Genomic DNA, 25,507 nt, shown 5'->3' with positions numbered 1-25,507 from the left:
ACAAGAGTTAAACTAAGCTCATGAGGCATTTATAAGTTATATTCTTCAAGAATCAATGTATATATATAATTAATGTATAACTCCAAAAGTGTAGCAACTAATGATTCTTGCTTTAAATGTCATTATGTGTATGAAACAATATTGTAGTAACTGTGTTGAATATTTAGAATATAATGCATTTCTATGGTGTGTAAGATGGAACTCCTCATACATAATACATAGCAATAGTATAGCATTATTCTCTGCCTATTATCTTATCCCCTTCTCTGTCATCCCCTGAGGTAGAAACTTAACACTATCACATGTCCTGAGATAAAGAAGGTCAATCCATGAGGAAGTCTCCCAGCATGTATTCATGCTGAAATCTACAACCTTGTGAATAATGCAGTCTGTTTTACAAAGGAGCTAAAAGGGGGGTTCAGTGTTAGACAAACACACCGTGTGTGTGTGTGCGTGTGCGTGTGCGTGTGTGTGTGTGTGTGTGTGTTTCTGTGAGTGTTAGAGCGCGTGTACGTGCGTGGGTCACCACAGAGAAGAGGAAGACCTGAATAATTCAGGGTTCACACAACATCCGTTTCTCCTTTGTCTTCATTCTGTTGTCTACTTCCTGTATCTATTCTGAGAAGAATAGTTGCAGTTTTCTTCTGCAATATTTATTTATACATTAGTGGCCTCTGCTAGTTGTAGGGTCACTGCAGTCACAACTGTGGCTGTGTTTTCCATGTTCATGTTGCTCTTCAACACCTCGTTGATCCATCAGACTAGCTTCCCGCTGATGCACATCAATGTATGTGTACTGTATTTCATATGTATGTCATTGTCAATGCATGTCACTATCACTGTGTATCACTGTCACTGTGTATCACTGTCACTGTGTGCGTGACAAAAGGTTTTGACATATGAAAGGTTAAGAGCAGATCATCTCTGTATCTCATAAGAACCTGACAGACCAGAAACATCTGCCCCCTGAAACCCTTCTAGTGGAATTTTACTCTCTGTCTGCTTACAGTATCTCACACTTATTGTCACAGGATCCAACGAAAGTGGCGCCCCTCCTCGGTCGGGCGGCGCTCGGCGGTCGTCGTCGCCGGCCTATTAGCTGCCACCGATCGTTGTTTCTGTGTCGTTTAGTTTTGTCTGTCTGTTCCGCGCCTGTTTTGTGTATGTCATTAGTGGGGACTTATTTAATGTGTGTTTTCAGTTGGGATTTTGTGCGGGATTGTTTATTGTCCACGTTGTGTTATCGACAGTTTTTTTTGTAGAGGGATTTACCGGGCTGCGCTCCTTGCCTTAGGAATTATATTTTGTGCTGTACGGGCGCAGTTAACAAATACGTGAACTTTGTATAGCGCCCTGTGCTTTTCGGCGTGTGTGTGAGTAAGGATTATTAAAAGACACTCACCTCCAGCACCTCTGTCTCCTGCACTTGATTCCACCTATCAGCCAGTCCAAGTCCGACGTGACACTTATAATACATGTTTGACCTGTTGCATACTTAGAAATGTACCTGAAATGTACCTAGACAGACAGGACACCCTGAAAAGATAGATTATTAAACAGTGTGTGTGTGTGCATGAATGTGTCTCTCTTTCCCTACAGTGGAAAGACTGCTATGCAGATGGGCAGGGATCCATCTGTCAGCCTGCCTCGACCAGACCTGCAGGTGGTCAGGACCCGCAGCAAGACCTACCCAAAGAGACCATCACAGACCACAGGTCAGATGGACATACAGCATACTTAAAGCCTACCTAAGACCTACATAACATCCACAGACACACTACACAACACGTGACAAACACAATGTCACTAAGGGTAACGTATCAATGGTAACTAATGCATACCCAAAAACATATTCTCACCTTTCACCTCTACCGTTTCCCAGTAGAACCTCTCACATTGCTATTGACAACACTGTCAGGTGTAAAGCACCTTAGTTGAGTCTCAGTAAGTTTAGTATTCACTTCCTCCTCCTGTTCCCCCATCAGGAACAACACAGGGCTTCAATTATCTAATCATATTATATTCACTTCGACAGTTCACACCGACAGACATACAGTACACTCTTTAAAAAAAAAGGCTTCCGAAAGGGTTCTTCGGCTGTTCCCATAGGAGAACCCTTTTTGGTTCCAGGTAGAACCCTTTTTGGTTTCAGGTAACCCTTTTGGAGTCCATGTAGAACCCTCTGTGGAAAGGGTTCTACATGGAACCCAAAAGGGTTTTACCTGAAACCAGAAGGGTTCTACCTAGGGCGACCACATTTAAAATACTAAAATGTGGGACAAGGGGATGATTTTGTAGGACAATCACGGGATAGTGTAGCCTGCAAATGTGGCCTCCTGCTGTACAGAACAAGCTAATTGAAGCGCGCCTATGGGCTACTCTTTTGCCTCGCGCTAAATTTGTTGATGCAGAAACAAGACCAAATGTGCTGTTTTATGAAAATCTGAGAATATTTGGCTAAGGAAACATTTCTGGTTTGTCTCAGGGAATGTAAACCAGTTAGGAAAGGAGACTTTTAAAACCAGATTGAGTGAACCCACTGGGCACAGACGCCTGTTCAACGTCTAGTTTTTACATTTGGTTGAGTTTTAAACTAAATTCAACGTGAAATCAACAAATAAGTTCACCATGTCATTGGATTTAGGTTAAAAGTTGGGTGAAAAAAATATGAAATGCCCTTACATTGATGAATTTTTTCAAATCCAATCAGTTTTCACGTTATACAAAGTCTTCACATTGATTTTTTGGGTTGAAATAATGTGGAAACAATGTTGATTCAATCGGTTTTTGCCCGGTGGGAAGTAGCAGCACACATGTTTAATGAGCATGGAGAGCCTCACAAGTTTGATGAAATCACCTTCTATCTTTCAGCCTAATAAGGCTATTTACTTACTTTTGTAGCTCTTAGTCAGAAGCAACTGTCCTCTCCATGTTTAGCTGGATTGGTTCACAATCCGGGACAGTTCTACCTGGAGCCAAGAATGTTTTTTCAAAGGTTTCTCCTATGGACAGCTGAAGAACCCTTTTAGGTTCTAAATGCCACCATTAAACTTAACATTTCCTCACCTAGTTACTGGCAGAGACTGTTCTACCATTGAAACTGTCAACTGATTATTTGAAGATGGCGCCGAAGAACATGGCTGATGTTTTACATTCTCCCAACCAATTGTGCTATTTTGTTATTTTTTTTGCGTTTTGTGTAGCATATTTTCTAACTTATTGTGTCCATAATGTTGCTGCTAACATCTCTTATTACCAAAAATAACTTCTGGACATCAGAAAAGCGATTACTCACAGCGGACTGGAAGAAACTTTTTCCTTTAACGAGTCCGGCAAGTCCGACGAGAAGGATATCCAGCTTTCACTGGAACAGGCCCAGATCAACGCCTTTCACGTGAAGAAAAGACGCCGGAAAAGGGGCCGCAGATCGGGCATCCTTCTGAAAATCCAGAGGCGAGCGAGTAAACTCCCACTGCCTCCCATTCTTCTCACTAACGTGCAATCATTGGACAATAAAATGGATGACCTACGATTAAGATTATCCTACCAAGGGGACATTAAAAACTGTAACATCTTATGTTTCACCGAGACGTGGCTGAACGAAGATACGGACAGCATAGAGCTAGCGGGATTTTCCATGCACCGAAGAACAGAGACGCTACCTCTGGTAAGACAAGGGGTGGGGGTGTGTGTCTTTTTGTCAATAGCAGCTGGTGCGCGATGTCTAATTTTAAAGAAGTCTTGAGGTATTGCTCGCCTGAGGTAGAGTACCTTATAATAAGATGTAGACCGTTCTCATCTGTATTAGTAGCCGTTTATTTACCACCACAAAACAAAGCTGGTACTAAGACCGCTCTCAACCAACTCTATAAGGTCATAAGCAAAGAAGAAAACGCTCACCCAGAAGCGGCGCTCCTAGTGGCCGGGGACTTTAATGCAGGCAAACTTAAATCATTTTTACCCAATTTTTACCAGCATGTCACATGTGCAACCAGGGGGGGAAAAATCCCTAACCGTTTACTCCGCACACAGAGATGCACACAAAGCTCTCCCCCGCCCTCCATTTGGCAAATCTGACCATAATTATATCCTCCTGATTGCTGCTTACAAGCAAAAACTAAAACAGGAAGTACCAGGGACTCGCTCAATATGGAAGTGGTCAGATGACACGGATGCTACACTACAGGACTGTTTTGCTAGCACAGACTGGAATATATTCCAGGATTCATCCAATGGCATTGAGGAATACACCACCTCAGTCATCGGCTTCATCAATAAGTGCATCGATGACGCTCATCGGATGTGGCAGGGCTTGAAAACTATTACAGACTAGAAAGGGAAACCCAGACGTGAGCTGCCCAGTGACGCGAGTCTACCAGACGAGCTAAATGCCTTTTATGCTCGCTTCGAGGCAAGCAACACTGAAGCATGCACGAGAGCACCAGCTGTTCTGGATGACTGTGTGATAATGCTCTCGGTAGCCGATGTGAACAAAACCTTTAAACAGGTCAACATTCACAAAGCCGCTAGGCCAGATGGATTACCAGCATGCGCGGACCAACTGTCAAGTGTCTTCGCTGACATTTTCAACCTTTCCCTGACTGAGTCTGTAATGCCTTCATGTTTCAAGCAGACCAACATAGTCCCTGTGCCCAAGGAAGCGAAGGTAACCTGCCTAAATGATTACTGCCCCGTGGCACTCACGTCGGTAGCCATGAAGTGCTTTGACAGGCTGGTCATGGCTCACATCAACAGCATCCTCCCGGACACCCTAGACCCACTCCAATTCACATACCGCCCCAACAGATCCACAGATGACGCAATCTCAATCTCACTCCACACTGCCCTTTCTCGTCTGGACAAAAGGAACACCTATGTGAGAATGCTGTTGATTGACTACAGTTCAGAGTTCAACACCATAGTGCCCACGAAGCTCATCACTAAGCTAAGGACTCTGGGATTAAACACCTCCCTCTGCAACTGGATCCTGGACTTCCTGACGGGCCGCCCCCAGGTGGTAAGAGTAGGCAACAACACGTCTGCCACGCTGATCCAGGGTTGTGTACTTAGTCCCCTCCTGTACTCCCTGTTCACTCATGACTGCATGGCCAGGCACGACTCCAACATCATCATTAAGTTTGCTGACGACACATCAGTGGTAGGCCTGATCATCGACAGCGATGAGGCGGCCTATAGAGATATCAGAGAACTGGCAGTGTGATGCCAGGACAACAATCTCTCCCTCAATGTGAGCAAGACTAAGGAGCTGATCATGGACTACAGGAAAAGGCGGGACGAACAGGCCCCCATTAACATCGGCAGGGCTGTAGTGGAGCGGGTCGAGAGTTTCAAGTTCCTTGGTGTCCACATCACCAACGAACTATCATGGTCCAAACATACCAAGACAGTCGTGAAGAGGGCACAACAAAACCTTTTCCCCTTCAGGAGACTGAAAAGATTCGGCATGGTTCCCCAGATCCTCAAAAGTTTCTACAGCTGCACCATTGAGAGCATCCTCACCGGTTGCATCACCGCCTGGCATGGCAGCTGCTCGGCATCTGACCGTAAGGCGCTACAGAGGGTTGTGTGAACGGCCCAATACATCACTAGGGCCAAGCTTCCTGCCATCCAGGACCTATATAATAGGCGGTGTCAGAGGAAAGCCCATGACTCCAGTCACCCAAGTTATAGACTGTTTTCTCTGCTACCACACGTCAAGCGGTACCGGTGCGCCAAGTCTAAGACCAAAAGGTTCCTCAACAGCTTCTACCCCCAAGCCATAAGACTGCTGAACAATTCATAAAATCGCCACTGGACAATTTACATTGACCCCCCCCTCCCCCCCTTTTTTGTACACTCGCTGTTTGTTTGTTACCTATGCATTGTCACTTCGCCCTCACCTACATGTACAGATTACTTCAACTAGCCTGTACCCCCGCACACTGACTCGGTACCGGTGCCCCCTGTATATAGCCTCGTTATTGTTATTGTGTTACTTTTATTTTAGTCTACTTGGTAAATATTATCTTCGTCTTGAACTGCACTGTTGGTTATAAGGGTTAAGTAGGCATTTCACGGTAAAGTCTACACTTGTTGTATTCGGCGCATGTGACAAATAAAATTGGATTTGAAACAATGGAAAGAAAGAGGGAGGTTGGTTCAGCATTCAACCTTACAGAACATATTTTTTCCTTATAGGACTGAACAATGTGAATCGATCCAACACAAAGACAGAGAATGCAGAGAAAGAGGGAACGACTAAGATTACAGCACAGTCAGCTGTGAAGAGGTATCAGACATGGGCAAGTGATGTGAGAGGAAAATGTAGAAAATAGTGTACGAATTAGAGAGGTGTTCAGTTTGAAACAAATGTAAAAGGGGACAAAGACAGAAGGAAAGAATAAAAGAAGGAAAGAAGGATAAATTGAGATGGATTGAGAGAATGCTTTTCCAACATCAGATAATATCCTTGACAGCTCTTTGTACAACTGCTTAGCCCAGACCAAATACAGTCATGGTTGTATTTGTTTACCTGTTGTTTATTTGTTTGTTGACCTTTAGCCCCATAGTAACCAAGACAGAGAATGGTGATCCAGAGGAACAGCGAGGGAAGCCCAGTGCACCATGGGATGAGAACGCCCCACAATGGTACAGTGCTGTCTTTGCTCTAGGATGGATGGTATTGGTCATGTCTGACATGTAACCATTACAATAGCTCCTGGTATGTGTTTGTGTAACAGTATAGGTTCTGTCCCACTCCTCGCCCCAACCTGGGCTTGAACCAGGGACCCTCTGCACACATCAACAACTGACACCCACGAAGCAAAGTGCCACGGCCCTTGCAGAGCAAGGGGAACAACCACTTCAGGTCTCAGAGCGAGTGACGTCACCGATTGAAACGCTATTAGCGCACACCACCGCTAACTAGCTAGCCATTTCACATCGGTTACACTCACCCCCCTTTTGACATCCTTTTCCGCAGAAACCAATGATCCGGGTCAACAGCATCAATGTAACAGTATAGCTTCCAACCTGGGCTTGAACCAGGGACCCTCTGCACACATCAACAACTGACACCTACGAAGCATCGTTACCCATCGCGCCACAAAAGCCACGGCCCTTGCAGAGCAAGGGGAACAACCACTTCAGGTCTCAGAGCGAGTGACGTCACCGATTGAAACGCTATTAACGCACACCACCACTAACTAGCAGGCCATTTCACATCGGTTACATTTGCATTGGTTACATCATTAATATTTGGTGGATTAAACGTCAGCACACACACACGCACATCTGGAGAAAATAGTGTGACAGGCAGGAGAGGGATTGCAGCTAGGGTTAAGTAGGTTTCCTTGTTGACCTTACTCACGACAACTGAGGAACAGAGCAAAGCCCTCCATCAATGTAGGAGGCTGAACATAGAAAACCCTCCCAGCGGCTTCATCAAATACACTGCTGGAAGATGTATGTGTGAGAGCACAGTGGCAGCCAGTTTGTGTCTATACGTCTCCCTCGTTCACAGTAGCTTGGTCCCAGATCTGTTAACCTGTTATGGATAGGGGGCAGTATTTTCACGGCCGGATAAAAAACGTACCCGATTTAATCTGATTATTACTCCTGCCCAGAAACTAGAATATGCATATAATTATTAGCTTTGGATAGAAAACACTCCAAAGTTTCTAAAACTGTTTGAATGGTGTCTGTGAGTATAACAGAACTCATTTGGCAGGCCAAAACCTGAGAAGATTCTGTACAGGAAGTACCCTGTCTGACCATTTCTTGGCCTTCTTGATTATCTCTATCCAAAACAGGGGATCTCTGCTGTTACGTGACACTTCCTACGGCTCCCATGGGCTCTCAGAAGGCGGCAAAACGCTGAATCGTGGCTTTGCAGGCCCTGGCTGAAAAACATTAGCGCGTTTGGATAGTGGCCGGTCAGAGTACTATGAGACTGAAGCTCGTGCACGAGTCGACTCCATGTTTACTTTCTCTCTCTTTGAACGAAAACAACCACTCCCGGTCGGAATATTATCACTTTTTTACGAGAAAAATGGCATAAAAATTGATTTTAAACAGCGGTTGACATGCTTCGAAGTACGGTAATGGAATATTTAGAATTTTTTTGTCACGAAACGCGTCGGGCGCGTAACCCTTCGTCACCCTTGGATAGTGTCTTGAACGCACGAACAAAACGCCGCTATTTGGATATAACTATGGATTATTTTGAACCAAACCAACATTTGTTATTGAAGTAGCAGTCCTGGGAGTGCATTCTGACGAAGAACACCAAAGGTAATCAAACTTTTCTAATAGTAAATCGGAGTTTGGTGAGGGCCAAACATGGTGGGTGTCAAAATAGCTAGCCGTGATGGCTGGGCTATCTACTCAGAATATTGCAAAATGTGCTTTCACCGAAAAGCTATTTTAAAATCGGACACCTCGATTGCACAAAGGAGTTCTGTATCTATAATTCTTAAAATAATTATGTTTTTTGTGAACGTTTATCGTGAGTAAGTAGTAAATTCACCGGAAGTTTTCGGTGGGAATGCTAGTTCTGAACGTCACATGCTAATGTAAAAAGCTGGTTTTTGATATAAATATGAACTTGATTGAACAAAACATGCATGTATTGTATAACATAATGTCCTAGGCGTGTCATCTGATGAAGATCATCAAAGGTTAGTGCTGCATTTAGCTGTGGTTTTGTTTTTTGTGACATTATATGCTAGCTTGAAAAATGAGTGTCTGATTATTTCTGGCTGGGTACTCTGCTGACATAATCTAATGTTTTGCTTTCGCTGTAAAGCCTTTTTGAAATCGGACAGTGTGGTTAGATTAATGAGAGTCTTGTCTTTAAAATGGTGTAAAATAGTCATGTCACGGGCTGGCTCGAAAAAACAGGAGAGGTAGAGTCAGGCGCAGGAGACAGAGAGTTCTTGACCACACTTCTTTATTCAAGAAAACTGGATGTGGTCGCCAAAAATATAGGGACGCAGCCCTTAAATAATTCTGCGGTGGTGTACACAATGAAACCAACCACAGGCAGAGGAAAACCAGCACACGTTCCTCAAGCACATAAACCGGACAAGAAACACAATCACGCACAAACACAGACATCCTACGCTAAACTAAATAACCCCCCCCTACTAATGACTAACCCAAAACAGGTGCGTGCCTACCTAGACCTAACCAACAGAAAGTGAAACAAAAAAGGATCGATGGTAGCTAGTAGGCCGGCGACGACGACCGCCGAGCTCCGCCCGGCCGAGGAGGGGCGCCACCATCCGTCGGTGTCGTGACAAGTCATATGTTTGAAAAATGGAAGTTTTGGGTTTTTGAGGAATTTGTAATTCGCGCCACGCCTATCATTGGATATTGGAGCAGGTGTTCCGCTAGCGGAACGTCTAGATGTAAGAGGTTAATACTGTCATGCCAAACAATGACCATAGGAGTTGGCAACACATTACAAACAGATCTGGGACCAGGCTAAGTTCATAGTGTTTGCACAGTAGCATGGAGACAGACACAAAGAGATTGGTATTGGTATTTGGTATCTTATTAGGATCCCCATTAGCTGTTGTAAAGCAGCAGCTGCTCTTCCTGCGGTCCACACAAAACATGAAACAATAATACAGAATGACATAATACAGAACATCAATAGACAAGAACAGCTCAAGGACAGAAATACATAAAAAAAATGAAAAGGCACACGTAGCCTACATATCAATGCATACACACAAATTATCTAGAGATAGGACTGTGTGGCTCAGTTGGTAGAGCATGGCATTTCCAACGCCAGGGTTGTGGGTTTGATTCTCACGGGCGACCACTACTTAGAAATACGCCTGGAAGTTACTCTGGATAAGAGCTTCTGCTAAATGACAAAAATGTAACAGAACTGCCCATTCATCTTGTTGAACCTGCAGAGCCGGTCTTCGTACGAAATTGCACCCTACTCCCAACATAGTGCAGTACTTTTGACCAAAGCCCCGGTGAAAAGTAGTGCACTACATAGGGAATAGATTGCCATTTCAGACACAGCCACTGTCTTCTGATGATAATTTAGTATTATCCGAGGCTATTTGCATATCAATGAGCTGGTTTCAACGTTATTTCATCTCCATACTGATTTGTGTTATCTTGGGGCTGTGATGTGCTCCCTCTTTCCCTCTCCGGGGGCTGTGAGTGTGTGTACGTGTGTGTACGTGTGTTTTTGTGTGTGTGTACGTGTGTGCGTGTGTGTGTGTGTGTCAGAGGGGCCTTATCTGAAGCCAATGAATGCAGAGAGACAGGATGTGTGTGAGGCCTGGGATCACTAACCAGCAGCCATTGGTATGACCTGTTGCCTTGGCATTTAGATGTATCCTCTGAGACTATGATGTCATCATCCTGCCATTTACTGACGTATCTGTGTCAATGTGGTTATGACTAGGTGAAGAGGAATGTCATTTGTATCAGCATGATGACTAAGGACTATACTTAGGTTTTTTTTGCCAACAGATCATTCACTATATAGATCAATGTATGTATTATTGACAGCTAGCTGCCTGTCCTGATGCTAATTCTGATCAAGTTTCCTTGTTTTCATCCCCAGTGGACTGTACAACACGGCCAACCAACGAACCAAGTCGCCCAAATTCCCCAAGGCACGTGGTGGCACCCCTTCAGGAGGCAGCGGGAAGGAAACGTCCCAGAACCCACGCTGGTGTGTAGCCTTCTCCTATGATCTTTCACCTATGACATGTCAACCCACCTCACCTCTCCTCCCAATAGATCAGCTCACACTAGTATGTACTGTCCATCAACTGTCCAGGTGTACCCTGTGCTCAGGGATGTCATGCATCCCAAAAATCAGAGGGAGCCCAAAGTACGTGAGGATGCCTGGGGGGCTGGTCTGGAGGGTAGCCCCCCTTTCGGAAGTTGGAGATTTTTGCATTTCAAAACACCTGAAACAACTTTTCCTGTAATCTAGAGCCATAATCATTATGCTTAATTCTATGTAAAAAATATGTTTATTTTCTGGTGGTCATTTTTTTAAAGAAACTAAATATGCTTCTCTGCATTGCTGCTAAAATCTGGGTAAAATATTGAAAGGAATGAGTCTTATTCAGCACATTTTGTAATTACTTGCTTTTCTAATGTCTACCAACCTTGCCAGCAGGCATGCCAGCTAGTTAGATAGTTAGACAAGCTAGCTACTCTAACTTGATTGATAGCCTGAAATGGCTTCTTGGTAGCTAGTTATCAGGTTGGGAGATTGGTAACCTATCTAGGTCAGCTAAAGCCAACTTCATAAAATTGCTAGGTGAATAGTAGTATTACAGAGAAACACCAACAGGACAAATCTGAGGGGGCACGTGCCCATGTGCCCTCTATAGGCATGACGCCTGTGCTGGTAGAGATGTGTCCCCTTCACCTAGCTAACCTATGACGTTTCACCTGTGCTGCCAATAATTGACAGTTATATGGACTGTCCATAGCCTGACTAGCTGTGCTTCATGTGCAGGTAGAAAGTGAACCTCAGGTAGTGGCAGAAGAGAAGAGGAGGGGACAGGACTTGGGTAGTGGCAGAAGAGAAGAGGAGGGGACAGGACTCAGGTAGTGGCAGAAGAGGAGAGGAGAGAACAGGACTCAGGTAGTGGCAGAAGAGGAGAAGAGGGAACAGGACTCAGGTAGTGGCAGAAGAGGAGAAGAGGGAACAGGACTCAGGTAGTGGCAGAAGAGGAGAAGAGGGAACAGGACTCGGGTAGTGGCAGAAGAGGAGAGGAGAGAACAGGACTCAGGTAGTGGCAGAAGAGGAGAAGAGGGAACAGGACTCAGGTAATGGCAGGAGAGGAGAGAACAGGACTCAGGTAGTGGCAGAAGAGGAGAGGAGAGAACAGGACTCAGGTAGTGGCAGAAGAGGAGAAGAGGGAACAGGACTCAGGTAGTGGCAGAAGAGGAGAAGAGGGAACAGGACTCAGGTAGTGGCAGAAGAGGAGAGGAGGCGACAGGGCTTAGGTAGTGGCAGAAGTGGAGAGGAGGGGACAGGACTCGGGTAGTGGCAAAAGAGATAGAGGAGGGGACAGGTCTCAGGTAGTGGCAGAAGAGGAGAGGAGGGGAAAGGACTCAAGTAGTGGCAGAAGAGGAGAGGAGGGGACAGGACTCGGGTAGTGGCAGAAGAGGAGAGGAGGGGAAAGGACTCGGGAAGTGGTAGAACAGGAGAGGAGGGGACAGAAGTCGGGTAGTGGCAGAAGAGAAGAGGAGGGGACAGGACTCAGGTAGTGGCAGAAGAGGGGAGGAGAGAACAGGACTCAGGTAGTGGCAGAAGAGGGGAGAAGAGGGAACAGGACTCAGGTAGTGGCAGAAGAGAAGAAGAGGGAACAGGACTCAGGTAATGGCAGGAGAGGAGAGAACAGGACTCAGGTAGTGGCAGAAGAGGAGAGGAGAGAACAGGACTCAGGTAGTGGCAGAAGTGGAGAGGAGGGGACAGGACTCGGGTAGTGGCAAAAGAGATAGAGGAGGGGACAGGACTCAGGTAGTGGCAGAAGTGGAGAGGAGGGGACAGGACTCAGGTAGTGGCAGAAGTGGAGAGGAGGGGACAGGAGTCAGGTAGTGGCAGAAGAGGAGAGGAGGGGACAGGGCTCAGTTTGTGGCAGAAGAGGAGGGGACAGGACTCAAGTAGTGGCAGAAGAGGAGAGGAGGGGACAGGACTTGGGTAGTGGCAGAAGTGGAGAGGGGGGGACAGGACTTGGGTAGTGGCAGAAGAGGAGGGGACAGGACTCGGGTAGTAGGAGAGGAGGGGACAGGACTCGAGTAGTTGCAGAAAAGGAGGGGACAGGACTCGGGTAGTGGCAGAAGAGGAGAAGAGGGAACAGGACTCAGGTGGTGGCAGAAGAGGAGAGGAAGCGACGGGGCTTAGGTAGCGGCAGAAGTGGAGAGGAGGGGACAGGACTCGGGTATTGTCGGAAGAGGAGAGGAGAGAACAGGAGTCAGGTAGTGGCGGAAGAGGAGAAGAGGGGACAGGGCTCAGGTAGTGGCAGAAGAGGAGGGACAGGACTCAGGTAGTGGCAGAAGTGGCGAGGCGGGGACAGGACTCAGGTAGTGGCAGAAGTGGAGAGGAGGGGACAGGACTCATGTAGTGGCAGAAGCGGAGAGGAGGGGACAGGACTCGGGTAGTGGGAGAGGAGGGGACAGGACTCGAGTAGTTGCAGAAGAGGAGGGGACAGGACTCGGGTAGTGGCAGAAGAGGAGAAGAGGGAACAGGACTCAGGTGGTGGCAGAAGAGAAGAGGAGAGGAGGCGACAGGGCTTAGGTAGTGGCAGAAGTAGAGAGGAGGGGACAGGACTCGGGTATTGGCGGAAGAGGAGAGGAGAAAACAGGACTCAGGTAGTGGCGGAAGAGAAGAAGAGGGGACAGGGCTCAGGTAGTGGCAGAAGAGGAGAGGAGGGGAAAGGACTCAAGTAGTGGCAGAAGAGGAGAGGAGGGGACAGGACTCGGGTAGTGGCAGAAGAGGAGAGGAGGGGAAAGGACTCAAGTAGTGGCAGAAGAGGAGAGGAGGGGACAGGACTCGGGTAGTGGCAAAAGAGATAGAGGAGGGGACAGGTCTCAGGTAGTGGCAGAAGAGGAGAGAAGGGGAAAGGACTCAAGTAGTGGCAGAAGAGGAGAGGAGGGGACAGGACTCGGGTAGTGGCAGAAGAGGAGAGGAGGGGAAAGGACTCAAGTAGTGGCAGAAGAGGAGAGGAGGGGACAGGACTCGGGAAGTGGCAGAAGAGGAGAGGAGGGGACAGAAGTCGGGTAGTGGCAGAAGAGAAGAGGAGGGGACAGGACTCAGGTAGTGGCAGAAGAGGGGAGGAGAGAACAGGACTCAGGTAGTGGCAGAAGAGGGGAGAAGAGGGAACAGGACTCAGGTAGTGGCAGAAGAGAAGAAGACGGAACAGGACTCAGGTAGTGGCAGAAGTGGAGAGGAGGGGACAGGACTCGGGTAGTGGCAAAAGAGATAGAGGAGGGGATAGGACTCAGGTAGTGGCAGAAGTGGAGAGGAGGGGACAGGAGTCAGGTAGTGGCAGAAGAGGAGAGGAGGGGACAGGGCTCAGGTTGTGGCAGAAGAGGAGGGGACAGGACTCAAGTAGTGGCAGAAGAGGAGAGGAGGGGACAGGGCTCAGGTTGTGGCAGAAGAGGAGGGGACAGGACTCAAGTAGTGGCAGAAGAGGAGAGGAGGGGACAGGACTTGGGTAGTGGCAGAAGTGGAGAGGGGGGGACAGGACTCGGGTAGTGGCAGAAGAGGAGGGGACAGGACTCGGGTAGTAGGAGAGGAGGGGACAGGACTCGAGTAGTTGCAGAAAAGGAGGGGACAGGACTCGGGTAGTGGCAGAAGAGGAGAAGAGGGAACAGGACTCAGGTGGTGGCAGAAGAGGAGAGGAAGCGACGGGGCTTAGGTAGTGGCAGAAGTGGAGAGGAGGGGACAGGACTCGGGTATTGGCGGAAGAGGAGAGGAGAGAACAGGAGTCAGGTAGTGGCGGAAGAGGAGAATAGGGGACAGGGCTCAGGTAGTGGCAGAAGAGGAGGGGACAGGACTCAAGTAGTGGCAGAAGAGGAGAGGAGGGGACAGGACTCGGGTAGTGGCAGAAGAGGAGAGGAGGGGACAGGACTCAGGTAGTGGCAGAAGTGGCGAGGCGGGGACAGGACTCGGGTAGTGGCAGAAGTGGAGAGGAGGGGACAGGACTCATGTAGTGGCAGAAGCGGAGAGGAGGGGACAGGACTCGGGTAGTGGGAGAGGAGGGGACAGGACTCGAGTAGTTGCAGAAGAGGAGGGGACAGGACTCGGGTAGTGGCAGAAGAGGAGAAGAGGGAACAGGACTCAGGTGGTGGCAGAAGAGAAGAGGAGAGGAGGCGACAGGGCTTAGGTAGTGGCAGAAGTAGAGAGGAGGGGACAGGACTCGGGTATTGGCGGAAGAGGAGAGGAGAAAACAGGACTCAGGTTGTGGCGGAAGAGAAGAAGAGGGGACAGGGCTCAGGTAGTGGCAGAAGAGGAGGGGACAGGACTCAAGTAGTGGCTGAAGAGGAGAGGAGGGGACAGAACTCGGGTAGTGGCAGAAGAGGAGAGGAGGGGACAGGACTCAGGTAGTGGCAGAAGTGGAGAGGAGGGGACAGGACTCAGGTAGTGGCAGAAGTGGAGAGGAGGGGACAGGGGTCAAGTATTGGCAGAAGAGGAGAGGGAGGGACAGGACTCGGGTAGTGGCAGAAGAGGCGGGGACAGGACTCGGGTATTGGCAGAGGAGGAGAAGAGGGAACAGGACTCAGGTGGTGGCAGAAGAGGAGAGGAGGCGACAGGGCTTAGGTAGTGGCAGAAGTGGAGAGGAGGGGACAGGACTCGGGTATTGGCGGAAGAGGAGAGGAGAGAACAGGACTCAGGTAGTGGCGGAAGAGGAGAAGAGGGGACAGGGCTCAGGTAGTGGCAGAAGAGGAGGGGACAGGACTCAAGTAGTGGCAGAAGAGGAGAGGAGGGGACAGGACTCGGGTAGTGGCAGAAGAGGAGAGGAGGGGACAGGACTCAGGTAGTGGCAGAAGAGGAGAGGAGAGAACAGGACTCAGGTAGTGGCAGAAGAGGAGAAGAGGGAACAGGACTCAGGTAGTGGCAGAAGAGGAGAAGAGGGAACAGGACTCAGGTAGTGGCAGAAGAGGAGAGGAGGCGACAGGGCTTAGGTAGTGGCAGAAGTGGAGAGGAGGGGACAGGACTCGGGTAGTGGAAAAAGAGATAGAGGAGGGGACAGGTCTCAGGTAGTGGCAGAAGAGGAGAGGAGGGGAAAGGACTCAAGTAGTGGCAGAAGAGGAGAGGAGGGGACAGGACTCGGGTAGTGGCAGAAGAGGAGAGGAGGGGAAAGGACTCAAGTAGTGGCAGAAGAGGAGAGGAGGGGACAGGACTCGGGAAGTGGCAGAAGAGGAGAGGAGGGGACAGAAGTCGGGTAGTGGCAGAAGAGAAGAGGAGGGGACAGGACTCAGTTTGTGGCAGAAGAGGGGAGGAGAGAACAGGACTCAGGTAGTCGCAGAAGAGGGGAGAAGAGGGAACAGGACTCAGGTAGTGGCAGAAGAGAAGAAGAGGGAACAGGACTCAGGTAGTGGCAGAAGTGGAGAGGAGGGTACAGGACTCGGGTAGTGGCAAAAGAGATAGAGGAGGGGACAGGACTCAGGTAGTGGCAGAAGTGGAGAGGAGGGGACAGGAGTCAGGTAGTGGCAGAAGAGGAGAGGAGGGGACAGGGCTCAGGTTGTGGCAGAAAAGGAGAGGAGGGGACAGGGCTCAGGTTGTGGCAGAAGAGGAGGGGACAGGACTCAAGTAGTGGCAGAATAGGAGAGGAGGGGACAGGACTTGGGTAGTGGCAGAAGTGGAGAGGGGGGGACAGGACTCGGGTAGTGGCAGAAGAGGAGGGGACAGGACTCGGGTAGTAGGAGAGGAGTGGACAGGACTCGAGTAGTTGCAGAAAAGGAGGAGACAGGACTCGGGTAGTGGCAGAAGAGGAGAAGAGGGAACAGGACTCAGGTGGTGGCAGAAGAGGAGAGGAGGCGACGGGGCTTAGGTAGCGGCAGAAGTGGAGAGGAGGGGACAGGACTCGGGTATTTTCGGAAGAGGAGAGGAGAGAACAGGAGTCAGGTAGTGGCGGAAGAGGAGAAGAGGGGACAGGGCTCAGGTAGTGGCAGAAGAGGAGGGACAGGACTCAGGTAGTGGCAGAAGTGGCGAGGCGGGGACAGGACTCAGGTAGTGGCAGAAGTGGAGAGGAGGGGACAGGACTCATGTAGTGGCAGAAGCGGAGAGGAGGGGACAGGACTCGGGTAGTGGGAGAGGAGGGGACAGGACTCGAGTAGTTGCAGAAGAGGAGGGGACAGGACTCGGGTAGTGGCAGAAGAGGAGAAGAGGGAACAGGACTCAGGTGGTGGCAGAAGAGAAGAGGAGAGGAGGCGACAGGGCTTAGGTAGTGGCAGAAGTAGAGAGGAGGGGACAGGACTCGGGTATTGAGCGGAAGAGGAGAGGAGAAAACAGGACTCAGGTAGTGGCGGAAGAGAAGAAGAGGGGACAGGGCTCAGGTAGTGGCAGAAGAGGAGAGGAGGGGAAAGGACTCAAGTAGTGGCAGAAGAGGAGATGAGGGACAGGACTCGGGTAGTGGCAGAAGAGGAGAGGAGGGGAAAGGACTCAAGTAGTGGCAGAAGAGGAGAGGAGGGGACAGGACTCGGGTAGTGGCAAAAGAGATAGAGGAGGGGACAGGTCTCAGGTAGTGGCAGAAGAGGAGAGAAGGGGAAAGGACTCAAGTAGTGGCAGAAGAGGAGAGGAGGGGACAGGACTCGGGTAGTGGCAGAAGAGGAGAGGAGGGGAAAGGACTCAAGTAGTGGCAGAAGAGGAGAGGAGGGGACAGGACTCGGGAAGTGGCAGAAGAGGAGAGGAGGGGACAGAAGTCGGGTAGTGGCAGAAGAGAAGAGGAGGGGACAGGACTCAGGTAGTGGCAGAAGAGGGGAGGAGAGAACAGGACTCAGGTAGTGGCAGAAGAGGGGAGAAGAGGGAACAGGACTCAGGTAGTGGCAGAAGAGAAGAAGACGGAACAGGACTCAGGTAGTGGCAGAAGTGGAGAGGAGGGGACAGGACTCGGGTAGTGGCAAAAGAGATAGAGGAGGGGATAGGACTCAGGTAGTGGCAGAAGTGGAGAGGAGGGGACAGGAGTCAGGTAGTGGCAGAAGAGGAGAGGAGGGGACAGGGCTCAGGTTGTGGCAGAAGAGGAGGGGACAGGACTCAAGTAGTGGCAGAAGAGGAGAGGAGGGGACAGGGCTCAGGTTGTGGCAGAAGAGGAGGGGACAGGACTCAAGTAGTGGCAGAAGAGGAGAGGTGGGGACAGGACTTGGGTAGTGGCAGAAGTGGGGAGGGGGGGGACAGGACTCGGGTAGTGGCAGAAGAGGAGGGACAGGACTCGGGTAGTAGGAGAGGAGGGGACAGGACTCGAGTAGTTGCAGAAAAGGAGGGGACAGGACTCGGGTAGTGGCAGAAGAGGAGAAGAGGGAACAGGACTCAGGTGGTGGCAGAAGAGGAGAGGAAGCGACGGGGCTTAGGTAGTGGCAGAAGTGGAGAGGAGGGGACAGGACTCGGGTATTGGCGGAAGAGGAGAGGAGAGAACAGGAGTCAGGTAGTGGCGGAAGAGGAGAATAGGGGACAGGGCTCAGGTAGTGGCAGAAGAGGAGGGGACAGGACTCAAGTAGTGGCAGAAGAGGAGAGGAGGGGACAGGACTCGGGTAGTGGCAGAAGAGGAGAGGAGGGGACAGGACTCGGGAAGTGGCAGAAGAGGAGAGGAGGGGACAGAAGTCGGGTAGTGGCAGAAGAGAAGAGGAGGGGACAGGACTCAGTTTGTGGCAGAAGAGGGGAGGAGAGAACAGGACTCAGGTAGTCGCAGAAGAGGGGAGAAGAGGGAACAGGACTCAGGTAGTGGCAGAAGAGAAGAAGAGGGAACAGGACTCAGGTAGTGGCAGAAGTGGAGAGGAGGGGACAGGACTCGGGTAGTGGCAAAAGAGATAGAGGAGGGGACAGGACTCAGGTAGTGGCAGAAGTGGAGAGGAGGGGACAGGAGTCAGGTAGTGGCAGAAGAGGAGAGGAGGGACAGGGCTCAGGTTGTGGCAGAAAAGGAGAGGAGGGTACAGGGCTCAGGTTGTGGCAGAAGAGGAGGGGACAGGACTCAAGTAGTGGCAGAAGAGGAGAGGAGGGGACAGGACTTGGGTAGTGGCAGAAGTGGAGAGGGGGGGGACAGGACTCGGGTAGTGGCAGAAGAGGAGGGGACAGGACTCGGGTAGTAGGAGAGGAGTGGACAGGACTCGAGTAGTTGCAGAAAAGGAGGAGACAGGACTCGGGTAGTGGCAGAAGAGGAGAAGAGGGAACAGGACTCAGGTGGTGGCAGAAGAGGAGAGGAGGCAACGGGGCTTAGGTGGTGGCAGAAGTGGAGAGGAGGGGACAGGACTCGGGTATTGGCGGAAGAGGAGAGGAGAGAACAGGAGTCAGGTAGTGGCGGAAGAGGAGAAGAGGGGACAGGGCTCAGGTAGTGGCAGAAGAGGAGGGGACAGGACTCAAGTAGTGGCAGAAGAGGAGAGGAGGGGACAGGACTCGGGTAGTGGCAGAAGAGGAGAGGAGGGGACAGGACTCAGGTAGTGGCAGAAGTGGCGAGGCGGGGACAGGACTCAGGTAGTGGCAGAAGTGGGGAGGAGGGGACAGGACTCGAGTAGTTGCAGAAGAGGAGGGGACAGGACTCGGCTAGTGGCAGTAGAGGAGAAGAGGGAACAGGACTCAGGTGGTTGCAGAAGAGAAGAGGAGAGGAGGCGACAGGGCTTAGGTAGTGGCAGAAGTAGAGAGGAGGGGACAGGACTCAGGTAGTGGCAGAAGAGGGGAGGAGAGAACAGGACTCAGGTAGTGGCAGAAGAGGGGAGAAGAGGGCACAGGACTCAGGTAGTGGCAGAAGAGAAGAAGAGGGAACAGGACTCAGGTAGTGGCAGAAGTGGAGAGGAGGGTACAGGACTCGGGTAGTGGCAAGAGAGATAGAGGAGGGGACAGGACTCAGGTAGTGGCAGAAGTGGAGAGGAGGGGACAGGAGTCAGGTAGTGGCAGAAGAGGAGAGGAGGGGACAGGGCTCAGGTTGTGGCAGAAGAGGAGAGGAGGGGACAGGGCTCAGGTTGTGGCAGAAGAGGAGGGGACAGGACTCAAGTAGTGGCAGAAGAGGAGAGGAAGGGACAGGACTTGGGTAGTGGCAGAAGTGGAGAGGGGGGACAGGACTCGGGTAGTGGCAGAAGAGGAGGGACAGGACTCGAGTAGTTGCAGAAAAGGAGGGGACAGGACTCGGGTAGTGGCAGAAGAGGAGAAGAGGGAACAGGACTCAGGTGGTGGCAGAAGAGGAGAGGAGGCGACGGGGCTTAGGTAGTGGCAGAAGTGGAGGGGGACAGGACTCGGGTAGTGGCAGAAGAGGAGAGGAGGGGACAGGACTCAGGTAGTGGCAGAAGTGGCGAGGCGGGGACAGGACTCAGGTAGTGGCAGAAGTGGGGAGGAGGGGACAGGACTCATGTAGTGGCAGAAGAGGAGAGGAGGGGACAGGACTCGGGTAGTGGGAGAGGAGGGGACAGGACTCGAGTAGTTGCAGAAGAGGAGGGGACAGGACTCGGGTAGTGGCAGAAGAGGAGAAGAGGGAACAGGACTCAGGTGGTGGCAGAAGAGAAGAGGAGAGGAGGCGACAGGGCTTAGGTAGTGGCAGAAGTAGAGAGGAGGGGACAGGACTCGGGTATTGGCGGAAGAGGAGAGGAGAAAACAGGACTCAGGTAGTGGCGGAAGAGAAGAAGAGGGGACAGGGCTCAGGTAGTGGCAGAAGAGGAGGGGACAGGACTCAAGTAGTGGCTGAAGAGGAGAGGAGGGGACAGGACTCGGGTAGTGGCAGAAGAGGAGAGGAGGGGACAGGACTCGGGTAGTGGGAGAGGAGGGACAGGACTCGAGTAGTTGCAGAAGAGGAGGGACAGGACTCGGGTAGTGGCAGAAGAGGAGAAGAGGGAACAGGACTCAGGTGGTGGCAGAAGAGAAGAGGAGAGGAGGCGACAGGGCTTAGGTAGTGGCAGAAGTAGAGAGGAGGGGACAGGACTCGGGTATTGGCGGAAGAGGAGAGGAGAAAACAGGACTCAGGTAGTGGCGGAAGAGAAGAAGAGGGGACAGGGCTCAGGTAGTGGCAGAAGAGGAGGGGACAGGACTCAAGTAGTGGCTGAAGAGGAGAGGAGGGGACAGGACTCGGGTAGTGGCAGAAGAGGAGAGGAGGGGACAGGACTCGGGTAGTGGCAGAAGTGGAGAGGAGGGGACAGGACTCAGGTAGTGGCAGAAGTGGAGAGGAGGGGACAGGGTTCAAGTATTGGCAGAAGAGGAGAGGGAGGGACAGGACTCGGGTAGTGGCAGAAGAGGCGGGGACAGGACTCGGGTATTGGCAGAGGAGGAGAAGAGGGAACAGGACTCAGGTGGTGGCAGAAGAGGAGAGGAGGCAACAGGGCTTAGGTAGTGGCAGAAGTGGAGAGGGGGGGACAGGACTCGTGTATTGGCGGAAGAGGAGAGGAGAGAACAGGACTCAGGTTGTGGCGGAAGAGAAGAAGAGGGGACAGGGCTCAGGTAGTGGCAGAAGAGGAGGGGACAGGACTCAAGTAGTGGCAGAAGAGGAGAGGAGGGGACAGGACTCGGGTAGTGGCAGAAGAGGAGAGGAGGGGACAGGACTCAGGTAGTGGCAGAAGAGGAGGGGACAGGACTCGAGTAGTTGCAGAAAAGGAGGGGACAGGACTTGGGTAGTGGCAGAAGAGGAGAAGAGGGAACAGGACTCAGGTGGTGGCAGAAGAGGAGAGGAAGCGACGGGGCTTAGGTAGTGGCAGAAGTGGAGAGGAGGGGACAGGACTCGGGTATTGGCGGAAGAGGAGAGGAGAGAACAGGAGTCAGGTAGTGGCGGAAGAGGAGAATAGGGGACAGGGCTCAGGTAGTGGCAGAAGAGGAGGGGACAGGACTCAAGTAGTGGCAGAAGAGGAGAGGAGGGGACAGGACTCGGGTAGTGGCAGAAGAGGAGAGGAGGGACAGGACTCGGGAAGTGGCAGAAGAGGAGAGGAGGGGACAGAAGTCGGGTAGTGGCAGAAGAGAAGAGGAGGGGACAGGACTCAGTTTGTGGCAGAAGAGGGGAGGAGAGAACAGGACTCAGGTAGTCGCAGAAGAGGGGAGAAGAGGGAACAGGACTCAGGTAGTGGCAGAAGAGAAGAAGAGGGAACAGGACTCAGGTAGTGGCAGAAGTGGAGAGGAGGGGACAGGACTCGGGTAGTGGCAAAAGAGATAGAGGAGGGGACAGGACTCAGGTAGTGGCAGAAGTGGAGAGGAGGGGACAGGAGTCAGGTAGTGGCAGAAGAGGAGAGGAGGGACAGGGCTCAGGTTGTGGCAGAAAAGGAGAGGAGGGTACAGGGCTCAGGTTGTGGCAGAAGAGGAGGGGACAGGACTCAAGTAGTGGCAGAAGAGGAGAGGAGGGGACAGGACTTGGGTAGTGGCAGAAGTGGAGAGGGGGGGGACAGGACTCGGGTAGTGGCAGAAGAGGAGGGGACAGGACTCGGGTAGTAGGAGAGGAGTGGACAGGACTCGAGTAGTTGCAGAAAAGGAGGAGACAGGACTCGGGTAGTGGCAGAAGAGGAGAAGAGGGAACAGGACTCAGGTGGTGGCAGAAGAGGAGAGGAGGCGACGGGGCTTAGGTGGTGGCAGAAGTGGAGAGGAGGGGACAGGACTCGGGTATTGGCGGAAGAGGAGAGGAGAGAACAGGAGTCAGGTAGTGGCGGAAGAGGAGAAGAGGGGACAGGGCTCAGGTAGTGGCAGAAGAGGAGGGGACAGGACTCAAGTAGTGGCAGAAGAGGAGAGGAGGGACAGGACTCGGGTAGTGGCAGAAGAGGAGAGGAGGGGACAGGACTCAGGTAGTGGCAGAAGTGGCGAGGCGGGGACAGGACTCAGGTAGTGGCAGAAGTGGGGAGGAGGGGACAGGACTCGAGTAGTTGCAGAAGAGGAGGGGACAGGACTCGGCTAGTGGCAGTAGAGGAGAAGAGGAACAGGACTCAGGTGGTTGCAGAAGAGAAGAGGAGAGGAGGCGACAGGGCTTAGGTAGTGGCAGAAGTAGAGAGGAGGGGACAGGACTCAGGTAGTGGCAGAAGAGGGGAGGAGAGAACAGGACTCAGGTAGTGGCAGAAGAGGGGAGAAGAGGGCACAGGACTCAGGTAGTGGCAGAAGAGAAGAAGAGGGAACAGGACTCAGGTAGTGGCAGAAGTGGAGAGGAGGGTACAGGACTCGGGTAGTGGCAAGAGAGATAGAGGAGGGGACAGGACTCAGGTAGTGGCAGAAGTGGAGAGGAGGGACAGGAGTCAGGTAGTGGCAGAAGAGGAGAGGAGGGGACAGGGCTCAGGTTGTGGCAGAAGAGGAGAGGAGGGGACAGGGCTCAGGTTGTGGCAGAAGAGGAGGGACAGGACTCAAGTAGTGGCAGAAGAGGAGAGGAGGGGACAGGACTTGGGTAGTGGCAGAAGTGGAGAGGGGGACAGGACTCGGGTAGTGGCAGAAGAGGAGGGGACAGGACTCGAGTAGTTGCAGAAAAGGAGGGGACAGGACTCGGGTAGTGGCAGAAGAGGAGAAGAGGGAACAGGACTCAGGTGGTGGCAGAAGAGGAGAGGAGGCGACGGGGCTTAGGTAGTGGCAGAAGTGGAGGGGGGACAGGACTCGGGTAGTGGCAGAAGAGGAGAGGAGGGGACAGGACTCAGGTAGTGGCAGAAGTGGCGAGGCGGGGACAGGACTCAGGTAGTGGCAGAAGTGGGGAGGAGGGGACAGGACTCATGTAGTGGCAGAAGAGGAGAGGAGGGGACAGGACTCGGGTAGTGGGAGAGGAGGGGACAGGACTCGAGTAGTTGCAGAAGAGGAGGGGACAGGACTCGGGTAGTGGCAGAAGAGGAGAAGAGGGAACAGGACTCAGGTGGTGGCAGAAGAGAAGAGGAGAGGAGGCGACAGGGCTTAGGTAGTGGCAGAAGTAGAGAGGAGGGGACAGGACTCGGGTATTGGCGGAAGAGGAGAGGAGAAAACAGGACTCAGGTAGTGGCGGAAGAGAAGAAGAGGGGACAGGGCTCAGGTAGTGGCAGAAGAGGAGGGGACAGGACTCAAGTAGTGGCTGAAGAGGAGAGGAGGGGACAGGACTCGGGTAGTGGCAGAAGAGGAGAGGAGGGGACAGGACTCGGGTAGTGGGAGAGGAGGGGACAGGACTCGAGTAGTTGCAGAAGAGGAGGGGACAGGACTCGGGTAGTGGCAGAAGAGGAGAAGAGGGAACAGGACTCAGGTGGTGGCAGAAGAGAAGAGGAGAGGAGGCGACAGGGCTTAGGTAGTGGCAGAAGTAGAGAGGAGGGGACAGGACTCGGGTATTGGCGGAAGAGGAGAGGAGAAAACAGGACTCAGGTAGTGGCGGAAGAGAAGAAGAGGGGACAGGGCTCAGGTAGTGGCAGAAGAGGAGGGGACAGGACTCAAGTAGTGGCTGAAGAGGAGAGGAGGGGACAGGACTCGGGTAGTGGCAGAAGAGGAGAGGAGGGGACAGGACTCGGGTAGTGGGAGAGGAGGGGACAGGACTCGAGTAGTTGCAGAAGAGGAGGGGACAGGACTCGGGTAGTGGCAGAAGAGGAGAAGAGGGAACAGGACTCAGGTGGTGGCAGAAGAGAAGAGGAGAGGAGGCGACAGGGCTTAGGTAGTGGCAGAAGTAGAGAGGAGGGGACAGGACTCGGGTATTGGCGGAAGAGGAGAGGAGAAAACAGGACTCAGGTAGTGGCGGAAGAGAAGAAGAGGGGACAGGGCTCAGGTAGTGGCAGAAGAGGAGGGGACAGGACTCAAGTAGTGGCTGAAGAGGAGAGGAGGGGACAGGACTCGGGTAGTGGCAGAAGAGGAGAGGAGGGGACAGGACTCGGGTAGTGGCAGAAGTGGAGAGGAGGGGACAGGACTCAGGTAGTGGCAGAAGTGGAGAGGAGGGGACAGGGTTCAAGTATTGGCAGAAGAGGAGAGGGAGGGACAGGACTCGGGTAGTGGCAGAAGAGGCGGGGACAGGACTCGGGTATTGGCAGAGGAGGAGAAGAGGGAACAGGACTCAGGTGGTGGCAGAAGAGGAGAGGAGGCAACAGGGCTTAGGTAGTGGCAGAAGTGGAGAGGAGGGGACAGGACTCGTGTATTGGCGGAAGAGGAGAGGAGAGAACAGGACTCAGGTTGTGGCGGAAGAGAAGAAGAGGGGACAGGGCTCAGGTAGTGGCAGAAGAGGAGGGGACAGGACTCAAGTAGTGGCAGAAGAGGAGAGGAGGGGACAGGACTCAAGTAGTGGCAGAAGAGGAGAGGAGGGGACAGGACTCGGGTAGTGGCAGAAGAGGAGAGGAGGGGACAGGACTCAGGTAGTGGCAGAAGAGGAGAAGAGGGAACAGGACTCAGGTAGTGGCAGAAGAGGAGAAGAGGGAACAGGACTCAGGTAGTGGCAGAAGAGGAGAAGAGGGAACAGGACTCAGGTAGTGGCAGAAGAGGAGAAGAGGGAACAGGACTCAGGTAGTGGCAGAAGAGGAGAGGAGGCGACAGGGCTTAGGTAGTGGCAGAAGTGGAGAGGAGGGGACAGGACTCGGGTAGTGGCAAAAGAGATAGAGGAGGGGACAGGTCTCAGGTAGTGGCAGAAGAGGAGAGGAGGGGACAGGACTCGGGTAGTGGCAGAAGAGGAGAGGAGGGGAAAGGACTCAAGTAGTGGCAGAAGAGGAGAGGAGGGGACAGGACTCGGGAAGTGGCAGAAGAGGAGAGGAGGGGACAGAAGTCGGGTAGTGGCAGAAGAGAAGAGGAGGGGACAGGACTCAGTTTGTGGCAGAAGAGGGGAGGAGAGAACAGGACTCAGGTAGTTGCAGAAGAGGGGAGAAGAGGGAACAGGACTCAGGTAGTGGCAGAAGAGAGAGAAGAGGGGACAGGACTCTGGTAGTGGCA

The 25,507-nt window shown here is 52.0% G+C and overlaps 1 protein-coding gene across 2 annotated transcripts in view; it reads left to right on the top strand.

The window, feature by feature from the left end:
• The window catches only part of epb41l4a (erythrocyte membrane protein band 4.1 like 4A), a 130,341-nt gene that overhangs the window by 77,602 nt on the left and 27,232 nt on the right, over positions 1 to 25,507 (top strand). For both annotated transcript variants that reach the window (XM_014138591.2, NM_001165322.1), the window contains 4 exon segments: positions 1,600 to 1,715; positions 6,199 to 6,289; positions 6,562 to 6,648; positions 10,595 to 10,705. In XM_014138591.2, coding sequence (XP_013994066.1) covers positions 1,600 to 1,715; positions 6,199 to 6,289; positions 6,562 to 6,648; positions 10,595 to 10,705 — 405 coding nt within the window.

This window comes from Salmo salar, chromosome ssa13 (genome assembly GCF_905237065.1).
Source record: "Salmo salar chromosome ssa13, Ssal_v3.1, whole genome shotgun sequence".
NCBI classification, from domain to species: Eukaryota; Metazoa; Chordata; class Actinopteri; order Salmoniformes; family Salmonidae; genus Salmo; species Salmo salar.
This window is presented reverse-complemented; position numbering and strand designations above follow the sequence as displayed.